We start from the raw sequence: 16,144 nt of genomic DNA, 5'->3' as shown, positions 1-16,144 counted from the left end.
CTGAAGCAGTGCCGCTTAAAGAACTCAGCTCAGTTGAGATAGTCAATGCACTACTGTCCTTATTTGCGCGAGTGGGTTTTCCTGCGGAAATCCAGTCAGATCAGGGCACAGTGTTTACTAGCGCTTTGACGGCAGCCTTTCTCGAAAGGTGTGGGGTAAAGCTGTTACACAGCTTAGTGTACCACCCACAGTCGAATTCCGTTGAGAAGCTCCACTCCGTCATGAAGCGCGTGTTGAGAGCATTGTGTTTTGAACAACAAACTGACTGGGAGCTGTGTCTGCCTGGGGTGATGTTTGCATTAAGGACCGCGCCGCATGCGGCTATGGGGTTTTCGCCAGCTGAGCTGGTGTACGGTCGCTCGCTGCCGTCTCCGCTTCGCATGCTTCGAGAATAGTGGGAAGGCAGGGGCGACGACCCAATCGTGGTGGAGTACGTGCTTAGGCTCCTCGAACGCTTAAGAAGGGCACAGGAGTTGTCAGGTGAAGCAATGGCAAAGGCCCAGCAGAGGGCCAAGGTTTATTATAATCGGACAGCAAGGGCCCGTCGTTTTGAGGTGGGCGATGAGGTCATGATATTGCGCACATCGCTAAAGAACAAACTCGACGTGCAGTGGGAGGGCCCAGCACGGATTGTTCAAAAACTGTTGGACGTTAACTACGTGGTGAGTCTGCCAGAAAAACGAAAAGCACAGCAACTTTACCACTGCAATCTGCTCAAACCCTATAGTCAACGGGAAGCAGTGGTGTGTATGATGGTAAACGTTCCCGAAGAGCATCCGGTCGAGCTTCCGGGACTAGGCTCAGTGACGAACAGGGAAGATACCGATCCAGTCATTAGTGACTTAATCAGTAAAGCACCGCTGTCGCCTGAGCAGAAGACCGAACTACACCACCTCTTACAAGAGTTTCAAGGTCAGTTATCTGAGAAGCCTGGTAGGACTTCTGTCCTTACTCGTGACATAGAACTTACCTCCCCAGAGCCAGTACGATCAAAGGCGTACCGGGTGTCACCCCGCCAGCGCGATATTTTGGAGGCTGAGGTAAAGAAAATGCTACAGCTAGGAGTTGTTGAGGCGGGTGAGAGTGATTATACCTCCCCTTTGATTTTAGTTGAGGTACCGGGCAAGGAACCTCGTCCTTGCGTCGACTACCGCAGGCTTAATTCCATCACTAAGGATCAAATTTATCCGATCCCTAAAATCGAGGAGCGCCTTAAGAAAGTTAGTAGCGCTCAGTTTATTTCCACCCTAGATCTGGTCAGGGGTTATAGGCAGGTTCCACTTACAGAAGAGGCTAGTAGGTATGCGGCGTTCATTTCACCAATGGGAACATTCCGTCCTAAAGTTTTAAGTTTTGGTTTGAAGAACGCGCCATACTGCTTTTCAAGCCTCATGGACAAAGTGTTGCGGGGACAGGAAGAAGTCCCTTTACAGTATTTAGATGACGTAGCGACATTCTCCGCATCCTGGTCTGAGCATATGGCACACTTGCGGGCAGTGCTAACCCGCCTGCGCGAAGCGGGCTTGACAGTCAAGGCTCCCAAGTGCCAGTTAGCACAGGCCGAGGTTGTCTACCTCGGTCACGTGATTGGACGGGGCCGTCGCCGCCCCTCTGAAATAAAGGTGGCCGCTGTGCGAGACTTCAAGCAACCGTTTTCTGAAGTGAAGGCGCTAAAATGACGGAGGACAAAGAAGAAACACACACACACACAGGGCGCCTTTTTTTTTTCTTAACCATGCTTAACCAACACGCCCAACTATCCATCCTAACGTCGTATATTCAAGCAACCGCGCACGAAGACCGATATTCGGTCGTTCTTAGGTGTCGCCGGCTACTATCACAGGTACATCCCCAGGTACTCTGATATCGCGGCTCCCCTGACGGATGCTCTAAGAAAAACAGAGCTCCAAACAGTCGTCTGGGACGAGACAAAGGAAAGAGCTTTTAGCGCCCTAAAGAGCGCCCTAACAAGCCAGCCTGTGCTACGATCGCCAGACTGCACCAAAGGGTTCGTTGTTCAGTGCGATGCTAGTGAGCGAGGCATGGGCGTTGTACTGTGCCAACGGGAAAATGGAGAAGTGGAACACCCCGTCCTGTATGCTAGTCGTAAGCTGACCAGTCGTGAGCAGGCGTACAGCGCCACCGAGAAAGAGTGTGCGTGTCTCGTATGGGCCGTTCAGAAATTGTCATGCTACCTAGCCGGCTCGAGGTTTATCATTGAGACGGATCACTGACCTCTCCAATGGCTGCAGACCATCTCTCCCAAAAATGGCCGCCTCCTGCGCTGGAGCCTCGCTTTACAACAATATTCTTTCGAGGTGCGTTACAAAAAGGGGAGTCTCAACGGTAACGCCGATGGCTTAAGTCGATGCTCCTAACGTAGGAATCAGCCTCAAAGTTGTTTGTTACTGATGTTTTCTTACTGAGGCAGGATTTTTAACATATTGCTTTTGTTTAGTGTTTCAAAGATATGACGTGCTTTCTAGTGCAATTTTCCAATTTGTGGACGCGTTCTGAGTGCTGCTAGACTACTGTAAGGAACTAGGCAGTAGTATAAAAGGGGAAAGAGCCTGGCATGGCTTAGTGAAGGTTGTGTCGTGCTTGCTGACTGAGCGCCTGAGTTTCGGCGTAGTTCTAACGCTTGCTGCGAACGAGAACAAAAGTGGCAACTCTCCCGAAGTTACTTTACAGTGTCCTGTGTGAACCTGAACATGAGAACGAGGTCTTCTCTATGCGCTGCGCTCAAAAAAGGCCGAGGGACGACCGACTTCGGTTATGAGCATCATCGAGCGACATCCCTTCGGACAGCGGATGCAGTTCCCTGTCCATCGGGATCTCCTTCTCCCGGCGGGGCGGTCTGTTACGTTTCGCCTACGACGCGCAGTATAGCCGGCGCGGATGCAACGGACGCTGAGGCCTCGTTCAAAGCGGCGGACATTTTGGCGCGTTCAGCGCTGCCGCAAGGCCTCCTGTCATGCGCGTCCAGGCATGTGTCAATGCCACGTGTCTTCGTGTGTGCGTGTGTGTGTGTGTGTGTGTGCATCTTGGTGCCCACGCTTGTCAAAGCGCGGCAGCCGAGGAGAGGAGCTCCCCAAACTGTGAAGCGAGGAGGTCTGTCCGGCGCCGGCCCGGCGGATGCGTCACCTTCTAGTCTCAACGTGTCCGTGCGACGCCGTCACGTGGGCTTCATGTCGAGCCGTTCCTTCTTGCCCTCGACTCCGAGTGTATAAAAGCTGCTGCCACCGGACGCCAAGAGAGAGGCTCCGAGTTCTTCCGTCGAGTAACGTGCTCTCCCGTCTCTCCACTTCGGTCGACCTGACCGGCGGCTCTTTTGCGATGCTAGAATAAACAAGTTGTTCTGTTAGCAGTCGACTCATGCTTTGCCAGGACCTTCGGATGCTTCCAGTTGTGCACCAGGCCGCCAGGCCAACGCTACCCTTGGGGCTTGCGACCCAGATGCAACACCAGGTGCTTGTTCAGGTCCTTCAGCCTCCTTGCCTCTGTATCCACAGTGCTCGGCGTTTTTGAAACAGTGCTCATATGCATCTGCACAAAAAGCTAAACAAAGCAGCCAGCCCTGTTAGATTACAACAAGCCATTGGAACTGACATGCACAATAGGTAGCTCCACTGCATAACTGATTGGGCTGGTTCTTGCATGATATTGTGTGTAAAGCGTGAACATCTCACAGAGAAACAGCAAAACGAGAACACGGAGGCTTATGAGTTTTCTACCTACGTAAATTGATATTTCAAGAATAACCACAGCAATGGAAAGCAAGTGCTCGTCCTCGCATTGTCTTGTTCTCGTCTCTGTTAAATGTTCGTATTTCACAAATAGAAATGGCTGCATAATTGCAATACAAGACCACAGAAATAGACTAATACTTTTCCACAAGTATCTTACATTTGATGAGCAAGTATAAGCAGCTCATGCAAGTGAATACACAGATTTCACAGCTTTTTGCTACCGCACTGCGGAATATGCAGATGGAAAACACTGCATAGATGCCAGTGCAGAATTGTTTATAGGAACGATTAATGCACCTTTAATACCACTATAGAAACTAAATGACAGTTTTTGTTAGCATGTTAGAGCACTGAATACGAACAGCTTCTATTACATAACATTTCAGCTGCTGTCTGGGCCTGCCCCCGATACTACACTGGTCAAACAAAGGTGCAACCACACTTTCTACAATGGCTTTTCGTATTATTGCGTCAGTTTTTAAAGGCTAACTTTAGCCCCCCCGCCAGTTATCTGGGAGCCGTTGCATCACAGTGACGACAGCTCAGACAAGGATCTGTTTGTACGACAAGGTTAATCTTCCTCTTTCGCTCACTTAAACCTCCCATCACTTTACAAATTATGTGGCGCACCAACACAATTGTTATATGCCGCCTCTTTAAAAATGCCTAATTTATTGTACAGGCAGAAATGGCTTCGCTAACCGCAGCACTACTCAATTTTCATTAAAAATAATATCTTACTCCTGAAGTAGTGCAACAACTACACCTGCGAAACTGATTGCTTGCTGGCGTAAAATATCAATTAGCTTACCGGCTAACGTAAAAACTACAATATTTTTATCGTCATATCAGCATTCATAGTAGCCATGCCATGTGTCGCATTCGCAGTTGTGCAAGCAACATGCATTGCCGATTTATCTGTTCTTGCCCTTTCGCTTCTCACTTGATATTGCCGGGCAAGCAGTCAAACTGGATAGTTCGACACTGGCTGTCCCCTCCTTACCTTCCTTATGAATTGTGAGTTAAATGAGGAGTTTTTCTTGGTGAAAGAGTTCAAGTTTTAGGCCTAAACAAGCTCCATGGCAGTTCGCATTTAAGGAGTGTAGACATCCTCTGAAAACATGTACATGAGGAACACTGCAGAAAGAGCACCTTAAAAAATAACACGAGTGTATTTATCACCAACGCCAACCCTTCTGTCTTCTTAAATATTTATCAAGTCAAACTCAAAACTGATACTGAGGTGCAAGGTGTCCACAACATATTACCTTGTGAAAGCACAGTGGTGCCTGGATGTTGTGGGACCAGCTCGTACGTGGAGATCAGCACTGATCAGCAACACTGCAGTCTGCTTACAGCTTTTCTGCAGGTCCAGCCACACCTGCAATAAAACAAGTGAGCTTGGTGTCACAAGAGTACTGTACTTACTCGCAGAATGATCGCACTTTCTTATAAAAATAATGGTCGCGAATTCAGGTGTGTGATAATTATGCCGGTTAAAGTTCCCGCAAGAAGAATTTTTTTGACCCCGCGTTGGCTGCGGAATGGCAACAGGTCAACAAATAGGTGGCTGCCACTCTATGTAGTGCGGGACACCGAAACAAAAGTGGCGGCCGGCGTATCAAGCTGAACATACCAAATGCGCCGAACGCGATTTTTTTTCTCTCCAGTACATTACTTGCATTGAAAGTTTCTTCCATATCAGCAATGAATAATATCGTCATTATCGGTAAGTTTGTGGCAATAACGTCGCCATGTCCACTATGAGGGGGCAGAAACAGATGGGCATGCTTAGCTGCCAGTGACGTAGAAAAACACGGCGGGAATGCTGCGGAAACTGCGGCATTCGTCTTTACTACTATCCTAATACAGCACCTTTCCGCTAAGGGTGGGCAAATATCTTAGCTGTGTTACAAGTGTCGGCGTATGGATAGGGTACACTTCTAACGTATCAGTGTCAATGTGGCTGTATCGTTGCCGCTCGTGATTTGTTGCGTGCCCACGAGTGCAGATGAGAAGAATCGAAAGGCATCTTTTTTGTTGTTGTTGACCACAACCATTACAAAGCCTACATATAATAAAGGCAATTTTTGTTGTAGCTTTTTAGTCATGGAAGTGCGGAAAGTTATGAAAGGAATAAAAACGAGCATCTGCTTAAAAATGTTTGGTGCGTGCAGACCGCTTGGGTTATCTTGAAGAGTTGTTCGCGTAGCATTCGACAGATGGTAAGCGCAATCATTAATAGCTAGACTTGGCACATGACATATCGCTGCGGCAAGTAAGGGGTGCGATCATTCTGTTCGGCGTGCGACCATACTGCATCCATACACAAATTATAAGAACACCAGAAATTAGAAGTTGCCATGGTCGGCAGCATATTCTGCACCAAATACCCAGTCTGCTTAATATAACTTGGCAACATTTTAGACCTAAATAAACAAATTTCCAAAAATAGGTTTAAACAAATTCTTCTAAAAAACTCCATTGAATATGTTTAAGTACTGTTTAAGTGTTGATTACAACTTCCATGTTTATGCGAAACCGCATACAGTAGGTTGAAAGGTCTGGCGAAGCTCTCGCTCTTCGGCGTCCCTAAAGATGCTGAAAGCTGCCGGTTGTGGGAGCGTAATCTTCACTTCACGGATCGGCGCTTTGGAAGCCACTGACTTCGCTTGTGAGCTGCACTACAATGCAAAGTAAATACTGAGACATTATGTGCATATCATCGAAGGCCAGGAAGTATCTACACAGCGTGGAAAGCCGGCGCTTCGATCTGATGTGGTACCCACAAACTCTTGCCGTATATTCTGGTGTATCACTACGAGCAGCCTATACCCGAGTAGCCCACGTGAAAGAGAATGGTCTCATACGCAACAGATGAAAGCCGGTCACGAAAGAGAACGCTCCCGCTCTCAGTTGAACCGTCATTCAGATTGGAGGCATGTGACAATGGAAACCTGCGCGAGCTCAAAGACACAGACAACCGATAACATGCTTCATAATCCAAGCAAATATAAACAATCCGTTTTGCTTTGTTCACCCAGGGGATCTGGAAAACCAACTATATCTCAAGCGCATGACGCATAAAAATGGGAAAGAAAACGGCTGTTCCATATATATTTTTAACACACACAATTAAACTACAAAAAAGATTTGCTGGACGTAATGAATAATGTGACCCACATGCTCCCTAAATGTCAAATTGCTGCCGTTGTTAGGGCATCGGGAACGTTTTGGTAACATTCAATGAGTCGCCTTAAGAAAGGAGGAAAACAAAGGCCTACCAATTTTTATATGACCCCTGATTATGCCACATAGTTAATTTATTCCTGTACCTCATCCCATTACTGCACATGATCCTCATTACTGCGGAATAAGAGCTCTGCATTTCGTTATAACTTGATGCAGTGAAACACGCACACACGGTTTAGAAAGGAAAACGTACGGCAAACGCGATCCATCTGACTGCGTGGCTCCGGCTAATCCAGCCAGGGTCATCCTCGAAAGCAATTGCAACACTGCACTCGACTGCGGCGCCACGCAGCCGACTGGCGCCTCCGCGGCCTCCGCCGCGCGCGGGGGCGTGGCGTCCTGAAGAAGGTGACGGTGGCGCTATCTGGATTTTCAGTAAAAAATGCCTCAGCGCAGATCCCTCGTTGGACCCACTCTCGAGTCTAGTACACAATAGTACAGTGGTCCGGCAGGGCGTGCGCGGCCGCGACATTACAGAGGCTTCAAAAGCGTGGCAGTTTGGGCGAGTTGGTGTATGTCATGACTTCTTTAGGCTTCTACCGCTTCTAAATCTAGCGCAACTTTGTCAGTGCTAGAATCAACAACTTAGGATCGTTATTTTGCCACATATGCAAGTTTATACTATGCATACTTGTGTTTCAGTACGGGGCATTAGAACAAAGGTTAGGTAGTTTTCCGTCAGAGTGAGATATGATCGCTTGTTCGTTCACGTAAATTCGCAGGAAACGCACATCCTGCTAGAAGACATATAAAAGGCTACGAGCACGTGAGTTGAGCCACCCAAAATGCAAAAATTGCCTTTAAAATAAAAATTCACAGATACAGTAAGCTTTTCCATGTGCTGTTTTCTTTTTCACATCCCTCTCATTAATGTTCAGACATTTTACTGCATAATCATAGGCTGAAAGTATTTAGCTAGGAACAATACAGAGTTGAATGTCGGAATTCAGTTAGTTGGACTAATTTTGCTAAGAACTACGGCAAAATATTAAGCTCGTTGGAACCGGTAAAAAATAACGGAAACCTGTAGGGACTGCCACCAGGCGCTAACACACAACAAAATTTGGTAATGAACTTTGCAAAATTTTTCGTTACTATTTTATTGAAATACGCTAAAGGCTTTTCCACAAATTAGCTTCTGTCTTGCCATTGAAATGATCGCGCACAGGCAAAGCAAAGCTGCACATCAGCGATGGCTATAATCAAAATCTACATATTCTGGCGCAGCAAAAAAATATTGCAGACGACTGCGCCTAAACACGACATAAACACGACAGAATTACAAAGCCATAAAGATACCTGCATAATCACAAACAATTTAGGATAGCACAATTATAACAGAATGAAGGAGAAAGTATGATGATGGAGCGACGAAACGGGCTTAACAACGATGGCTGGCCCCAACTGCATGTAATTTTTTCAATGATGATGATAGTGCGACAACAGCGCGATAGCATGGCCGAGCGACCATGACAAGAAGACAAGTGTACGACGATGATGGCACAGGGATGAATGCATGACGACTGTAAGACGAATACAGTGGGACGATGGCAGTATGACAAGAATGAGAGGATGAAGCAGGAATGACGACGAAGGAACGATGAGGACCGCCGTATGTCAGCAAATGCATGACGATGGCTGTATATTTATTTATTTGTTCATTTGTTTACAGGTACTGTTAGCCGATTGGCCCGTTACAGGGGTGGGGTACAATAGTGGCACAAACTGCATCACGGGCTTACATAAAGCAGCACTGTATAGCTAATACTTAATCACAGCGTGTCATTATGCATAAATATAATACAAAATCTGACTTAACAACCGTTATGTGAAACAAAGCAGCAATGTGTAGCCGAAAAATGCATCACGTACTACATACTACAACTTACATGATACATATTGCATCACATACATCGAAACATTGTACATATAACAATACTAGATTCTACAACTTACACGAGAAATGTTAGATCATGAGGGTCCATTTAGAAAATATTTTGTAAATTCGGTTTCAAAATGTTCTACAGTTTGAGAATCACATATGGCGTTCGGTAAATCGTTCCAGTCTCTTATGGTTCTAGGGATAAAAGAGTATGTGTATATATTCACACGAGATTGACCTACTAGAAAGTTGTTGTGGTGGTCACCTCGTAGGCTCCGGACTTGTCGCGGAATTAGGTACTGCGCTGCATCAAAGTTAAGTAAATTTCGAGAAAGCAGAAACCAGAATTTAAGTCTGGCTAGGCGACGGCGTTCCAAGAGAGGGGGTAAATTTAGTTCCTCCAACATCTCTGTCACAGAATCAGTACGGGAGTACCTTGAAAGAATAAATCTAGCCGCCATTCTTTGCACTCACTCAATTTTATGAATTAATCCTTTTTGGTAGGGGTCCCATATAATGCTTGCATATTCCAGTGTAGGCCTTACTATTGTTAAATATGCTGTTAGCTTTACGGGGGCTGGAGCAAGTTTTAATTTGCGATGTAAGAACCATAACCTTTTTTCAGCGGTGGAGCAAATATTAGTGATATGTTGAGTCCATTTGAGGTCTTCAGATATTGTTACTCCTAAGTATTTACATTTGTTAACGGTAGTTAGCATAGTAGAACTTAGTTGACAATCAAAATTCAGGACGTGCATAACCTTGTTTGTGACACGTAAAACAAGTGTTTTTTTCTTTATTTACTTGCATTTTCCATCTCTCACACCATTCTTCAACAGACGCCAGTGCCTCGCTGAGCATTTTTTGATCCTGGTGGTTACATATCTCTCGATAAATTAAACAGTCATCGGCGAACAGTCGCACAGTTACGTTTTCATTAATATCTGAACAAATATCATTATTATAAGCGAGAAATAATATCGGTCCAAGGACAGACTCTTGAGGAACGCCTGAAGTGACAGATAAACGATCGGACTGGTAGCCGTTTACGTCCACGTACTGCGTCCTACCTGATAAATATGACCTAACCCATTCCACTATATTGTTATTTATTCCAAGCTGTTTCAATTTGATAATTTATTCATTATGAGGGACCCTATCAGAAGCTTTTGAGAAATCAAGGCATATTGCAGCAACCTGTTTTCCGTTATCTATTGCTTTTGAAAAGTCGTGGATGGTTTCAACCAGCAGTGTGATAGTTAACAGTTTTTGCCGGAAGCCATGTTGGTTCGAATGTAGTGCTTTCTTATGTTCTAGGTACTTATATATTGCTTTCGATATTATATGTTCGAGTAGTTTGCAGCAGACGCATGTTAAAGAAATTGGCCGATAATTTTCAATTTTCTGCTTGTCACCGGTTTTGTGTATCGGGATAACTTCGGCAACAAGCCAGTCGTCTGGGACCTGTTTTTGTTGCAAGTATGCATTAAAGTTAACTTCTAGGTATCTCGCAACCCATTCAGCGCATCTTCGCAAAAAGGCATTTGGAATTCCATCCCGACCTATAGGTTTATGTTCTCCTATATTTAGCAGCAGCGATAGTAATCCTTCATAGCTAATTCGTACATCTGGCATATCTGACACGTCTGAGAATGATGTTACTGTAGTTGGAGCAGTAGAATTAGAAACATTTGAAAAGACAGATTGGAAGAACTGGTTATGGTAAGACGCAATAGTTGAACAGTCAGTTATGATTTCGTTGTTAGCAACAATGCTGTATTGGCTTTGAGTGGTTTGCGACAAGTGACGCCAAAACTTTTGCGGAGAAGATACCATGAAGTTAGGAAGGGTTTCCGCGTAGTATTTCTTTTTTGCTTGTCAAAGCTTTATTCGAAGCTGTGCTGATAGGTTAGATATCTTTTCACAATTTTTTACTTTCCTTTGTCTTCCTATTTTTCGCTTCAGGCGAACGATCTCTCGTGTTATCCAGGGGTTTCTTTTATTTCTTCTCTTTTTCCTTATTGGTACGAATGAGTTTACGCAGTGCAAGATAATGGTTTTGAATCTTGCCCACAACACATTGACGTCATCGTCAGAGCTCAGGCTGCCTATATGATACGACAAATAATCAATGATGCTCGTGTCGTCAGCTTTATCAAAATTGGGAACTTGCGTAGCGCATTCTTTAGGATTTGTCGCCGGAACCTTGGTTTTGATTTGTACAAATACAAGATGATGGTCTGATATGCCAGCTTCAACTGCTACCTGATAACTTTCAAACCGTCCATCAATACCAAGTCCAATATGGACTGTACAGTTCCCGTTTTTCGAGTGCTTTCCTGTACTACCTGTGTTAAATCGTTAGCGAAAGCAATCTCGAGCTACACTTCGCAGTCAGCTCGTTCCCGTGACTGTATAGTAATCGAGTTCCAGTCAACCCCTGGCAAGTTAAAATCCCCGGCAACTATGATCCTTTGGTTTCGCTCTTTTTGTTTTTCTAGATAGTGTTGGATGGCCTCTAAATATTCAATCGATGCGTTAGGGGATCTATAGATTGCTCCTATTATGACTGAAGTAGTTCCCAGTTTGATTTGGCACCAAGCGCTCTCGTGATTTGGGATACCGTTCATCCTTACACATTCGATGTTTTCCTGTATTATTATTGCAACTCCTCCTCCTCTAGTTTATCTATCATTACGTATTATCTTATAACCTGGAGGTAACAACTCGCTATCTTGTATTTCTGGTCGCAGCCATGTTTCGCTAACAATGGCTACATGGAGGTCATAACTGGCTAGCACATGTTCTATATCGCCGACTTTATTCGAGAGGCTTCGAGCATTAAGGTTTATAAGTCGAAAGACAGTTTCCTGGAAGACGGCATTGGTTCAATGGTTACTATCTGTCGGTGTAGTCTTTGAGTGTGTCAATTTGGCTTTTGGAAATCGCCGTATCTTGACACGGCTGTTCTTCGAATATTCCCATACCTAGACATTGTTATCTAAAGTGAGCCTGTCGCGGTTCAGGCGCACGCGCGAACCTTCTTTTTCTTTCAAGGCAGGCTTCCAGAGTAGCCTGCGCTTATTGAGTGTTTCTTTTGAATAGTCGTCGCCAACAGCAACACCACTTCCTTTCAATTTTGTGCAGTTTTGAAAAACTTTACTTTTTCCCTATAATCATAAAGCTTCAGTATTACTGGACGAGGCTTCAGGGTTTATTCTGCGGATTCGTTCTTATGCGGCTTTCCGATTCTGTGCATCCGCTCTATAGTTTTCAAGTTAAGACCGAGCTTTTTCTTGAATAATTCTACAAAAACTTTTTTTTTCAAGTTCTTCTGAAGTTTCATTGACATTCTCCGATATCCCAAACACCATTAGATTGTTTCGCCGCATTCTATCTTCTAAGTCAGCCAGTTTTTCTTCATGTTTTTCCAAAGCTGAATTCAGCCTATCGTTTGTCTCTTTTAGCTCAGCAAGATTTGCCGCTTGGTCCTTAAAAAGCTGTACAATCTCTTCCAGCGCCTTAAGTCTCTCCCCTAGGCCGCTTAGGTTGGCCTGAATGGCCTTTTGGCCTTCACACAACTCTTGTACAAGTATATATAATTCAGGTCCAGGATTCGTCTCAACGTCCCCCGACAACAGCAGACACAGTGATGCAAAAGCAGAAGACAACAACCGCGGGCACGGCAGCACTACGAGAAAGCGATTGTCGCTCCTATATCTCGAATATGAACTGACCTGTTGAAAAAGCAGAAACTTGTTTGAGCACATAGCCCACACGTTGCCGCCGTGCCCACTGGATGCTGCCGGCAAGGGTGCTTGCTTTATACTGTCTTCCCACGGCGCTGTTGCACCTTGGTTCCTGGAGTCGAGGTTGTTGATAATCCACGGGCAAAGTTCCAATTCGGCAGAATCATTGGCAGTAGCCGGATCGGTCAGGCGCATGCTCCGTGCACTCCCATGGAAGGAAACACAGATGAGAAGCGCCTGTTGAAAAAGCAGAAACTTGTTTGAGCACATAGCCCACACGTTGCCGCCGTGCCCACTACGACATATCAACGACTCAATGACGACAGTGGCACAACAATCGCGACATAACCACGATTGAATGACTAAAGCATGTTTGCGGTGGAATGACAATAATGTAACTGCTAAGGCGGTGACCATGAATACTGAACGACAATTCCATGAAGTTTGTGAAATGATGACATTGGTAAGGCAGCTTTATCAGAACAAAATTACTTTAACTGTATGATCGCTACTGTATGACAGCAATGGAGCTACCATAACCTCGAGCACATACGCAGCGGCTCAGTTTAGCAGACTACCATTCGGTCACCTGGCGCAAGGTAGATAGATAAATAGACCGATAGATAGGCAGATAGAGAGATAGATAAAAGTACCCCAATTTGGTAACGCATGCTGATCGCATTAAAAAGTTGGCGCAGTTGATAACTGGAACCGCTTTTACATGGCCGAGAAATGCCGCTAATGTAAACTCATGTCTACAGCATAGAGCTGCTGTGTCGTGGCCTTCCCGCCTGGACTCTCCCATACAACACTCCCAGAACACCTAACTAAAGTTTACATAGGTTTGCACTTTTATGCGAAGCATATTACGAGAGCTCAACCCAGCTCCTCAGGCGCGGCGGTGTCGCCTTGAATACCACGTGACACCGTGACGTCACGAGAGAGGAGAAGTGGCTTTGGCTCAACTCTTGCAAGATGGGCTGGGTGGGAATCGAACCAGGGTCTCCGGAGTGTGAAACGGAGACGCTACCACTGAGCCACAAGTACTTTTTTTTTCTTTATTTGACCCACGAGTACGATGCTTCAATGCGGTACAAAAGCGCCTCTAGTGAATGCGGTGTTGCCTTAGAAAGGAGCTGTTTCTAACGCTCAGGCGTGCGTCGCTTGCTCAGGCGCACATTTCGTTGCCGCGCCCAACGCTGCGTTGCTCGACGCTCACCGCGTCCAATGCGGGGCGCGTAGTCGCTGCGCCGTAGCCCATTGTAATGGCGGGTCGACGGGAACGCTGTCGCGTTCCACTCTTGAAGGCGAAGCAGAGTAACGCATGAGTTGTTTCTTCGTTTAGCCGAACCAAATATAGCCAAGCAACAGCAGTTCACCAGGCTAAACAGCTGTTCAACAACTAAAATAAAGGCTAGTATGCTTCGCATCCTTGGCTTAACCTTACCTAAGCCACAGTCATTTTTTTGTATTCGTCAGTATTGTGGAGTCGCAGATAGCATGCCTGGACCGATAATCCGGGCGCGACCCGAGTTAGACGCCGCTAGGCACGAGCCCACCCGGTTGTAAGTCAACAATTGCTTACCCGGCCCGAGCCGGGCGCACAGCGCGCGAGGCGGGCTCGGGATTTCTGGCCAGCCCGTTGCTATCCAGTGATCCATCTTATCGCTCTCTGAGAATGAAGTTTCCAAGGGTTACAATGACATATCATCATTGCAAGCGCGTATAGTGTCCTACAGGGTACAGCGTTAGGGTAGTTTGGATGCGTGATGTCTATGAACTATAGAGTGACGATCTCGTATGCGGATGACACCACACCTGTCGCTACTGGTGCGTCTGAACATAAATCACACAGATTATATCTTTGGCGCTACATAACCTACAAATGTAGGTTGACGTACGTCCTTTGCAGTAAGCAGCCGTGTGCATTGCTAAGGTAAAACTTTGTAGCGTATACATGTTATTTTAGTTATACAAGCGATTGGAAGTGTTGGTACCATTAAACGTTGCGGTGTCTTCTTAAATATTTGAGATGTGATATGCTTGGGCAGTGAATTATATGTAAAATTTCTTTTTCTCTGTACATCACCCCGCGTGCTGAACGGTCACCTCAGCTTGAGGCTGAAATACTTATGTCTCTAATGTACTGTCGAGGGTTGAGTCATATAAAACTCCGGTATACTGCTAGAGGGTCTAATGTGTTTAAAGAGCAAAGTCGGCGTCACCCTTGTGTAGAGCGCGGGAACGGTGGCAGCCGGGCGCTCCGCAGCTAGCCAGCGAAGTGTAACGGTAGCGGCTGGGCCCGAGAATAAATGCGTAGGCCGCCCGAGCCCAGCAGCTACCATTAGACGTCGCCAACTGCCTCCGGAGCGGCCCGGCGTCCGCCGTTCTCGCTCTCTACACATGAGTGACGCCGACAGTACTTACTGCAAAAGAAGGCTGCTTCTGTTAGTGCAAATGTACTGTTCCTCGGTAGAAGTGTCAGATTTCCTTTGTCCGTGTTTTCGATATGCAGGCGCATGTTGCCTCTACGATGTAAGTAATCCTGAACATTTAACGAAATTGAAAATATCTTGCTGGTCAGGATTCGTGACAAGGCCCAAAAAGGACAAAGAAGGTACAAAAAATATTGCTGTTTCGACAGTGCTGACGCAATATGATAAGCACTTCAAAGTGGCACATAGGCGTTCTTGCTAAACAAGATGAAAAAGACAACAACGAAATTGCATACTGTTGTACTTCCTCCATAAAGACCTACTTCCAACAGTTGCTGCACTGCTTATAACTACTTAGCGTTCACGTGCGACTATTTGGCTTTGGTGTATTTTTTGCGTCAGCGTATAGCGCCAAATAAAATGGTCATCTTGGAAAGAGAAGATGATATTGTTTGTGAAATGCTCATCATTAGGTATGGTATCAGTGTATAACTGTGTACCTACGTACTCATCTATAGAAAGGTTTGTATTTTTCGTATATTATGTAATTATTGCACAGCTGCTATGGTTGCATTGTGATATAGGGCCAAACTCTGTATAAACAATGTGTAAGCGTTGTTCTTGCGACTCTCCTTTTAACCGTGTATGCAGTGGTGAAAATAAAAATCATGATGATCATGATGTTGAAATAAATATTAATCTATCTTCCTTTTTTCTTTGCAGGAGGTATTCTACTAAACGCATCCTACACGTAGTCTACTTAATGGCAAAGTGGATTTTAATACCGATATACTAGAACAAACTGAATTGCTTATTAGTACATGAAGAATAAAGAACATAATTTTCCCTGAGTAAATATTGTCTGCTTCCTAATGTTTTTGTCTCTTTTCACTTTAGAGAGCCTAAAATGATAGAATTATCAGGTTCCTGAGTGGTAGAACTGGTGCGGTGTTGAGCAATTTCCAACTATACCAGCATTCCTAATTCCTTGCGCTCCTAAATAGGTTTCCAGAGATATTATCGCAGCTATCATGGGAACAAAGCACCGGCACTAGACTATCACCTTCTTTCTAAAGC

The 16,144-nt window shown here is 45.4% G+C and overlaps 1 protein-coding gene across 5 annotated transcripts in view; it reads left to right on the top strand.

Annotated features, from left to right (window-relative positions):
* LOC135920011 (uncharacterized) overlaps positions 1 to 15,923 on the top strand; it is a 206,263-nt gene extending 190,340 nt beyond the window's left edge. For all 5 annotated transcript variants that reach the window (XM_070536194.1, XM_070536195.1, XM_065454075.1 and 2 more), the window contains one exon: positions 15,791 to 15,923. In XM_070536194.1, the coding sequence (XP_070392295.1) occupies positions 15,791 to 15,805 (15 nt within the window). In that variant the 3' untranslated portion in view covers positions 15,806 to 15,923. The remainder of the gene's footprint in view (positions 1 to 15,790) is intronic.
* The last annotated feature ends 221 nt before the right edge of the window (positions 15,924 to 16,144 follow it).

Source organism: Dermacentor albipictus, chromosome 3 (assembly GCF_038994185.2).
Source record: "Dermacentor albipictus isolate Rhodes 1998 colony chromosome 3, USDA_Dalb.pri_finalv2, whole genome shotgun sequence".
NCBI lineage: Eukaryota > Metazoa > Arthropoda > Arachnida > Ixodida > Ixodidae > Dermacentor > Dermacentor albipictus.
The sequence above is the reverse complement of the archived record's forward strand: the minus strand, read 5'-3'. Positions and strand labels throughout refer to the sequence as shown.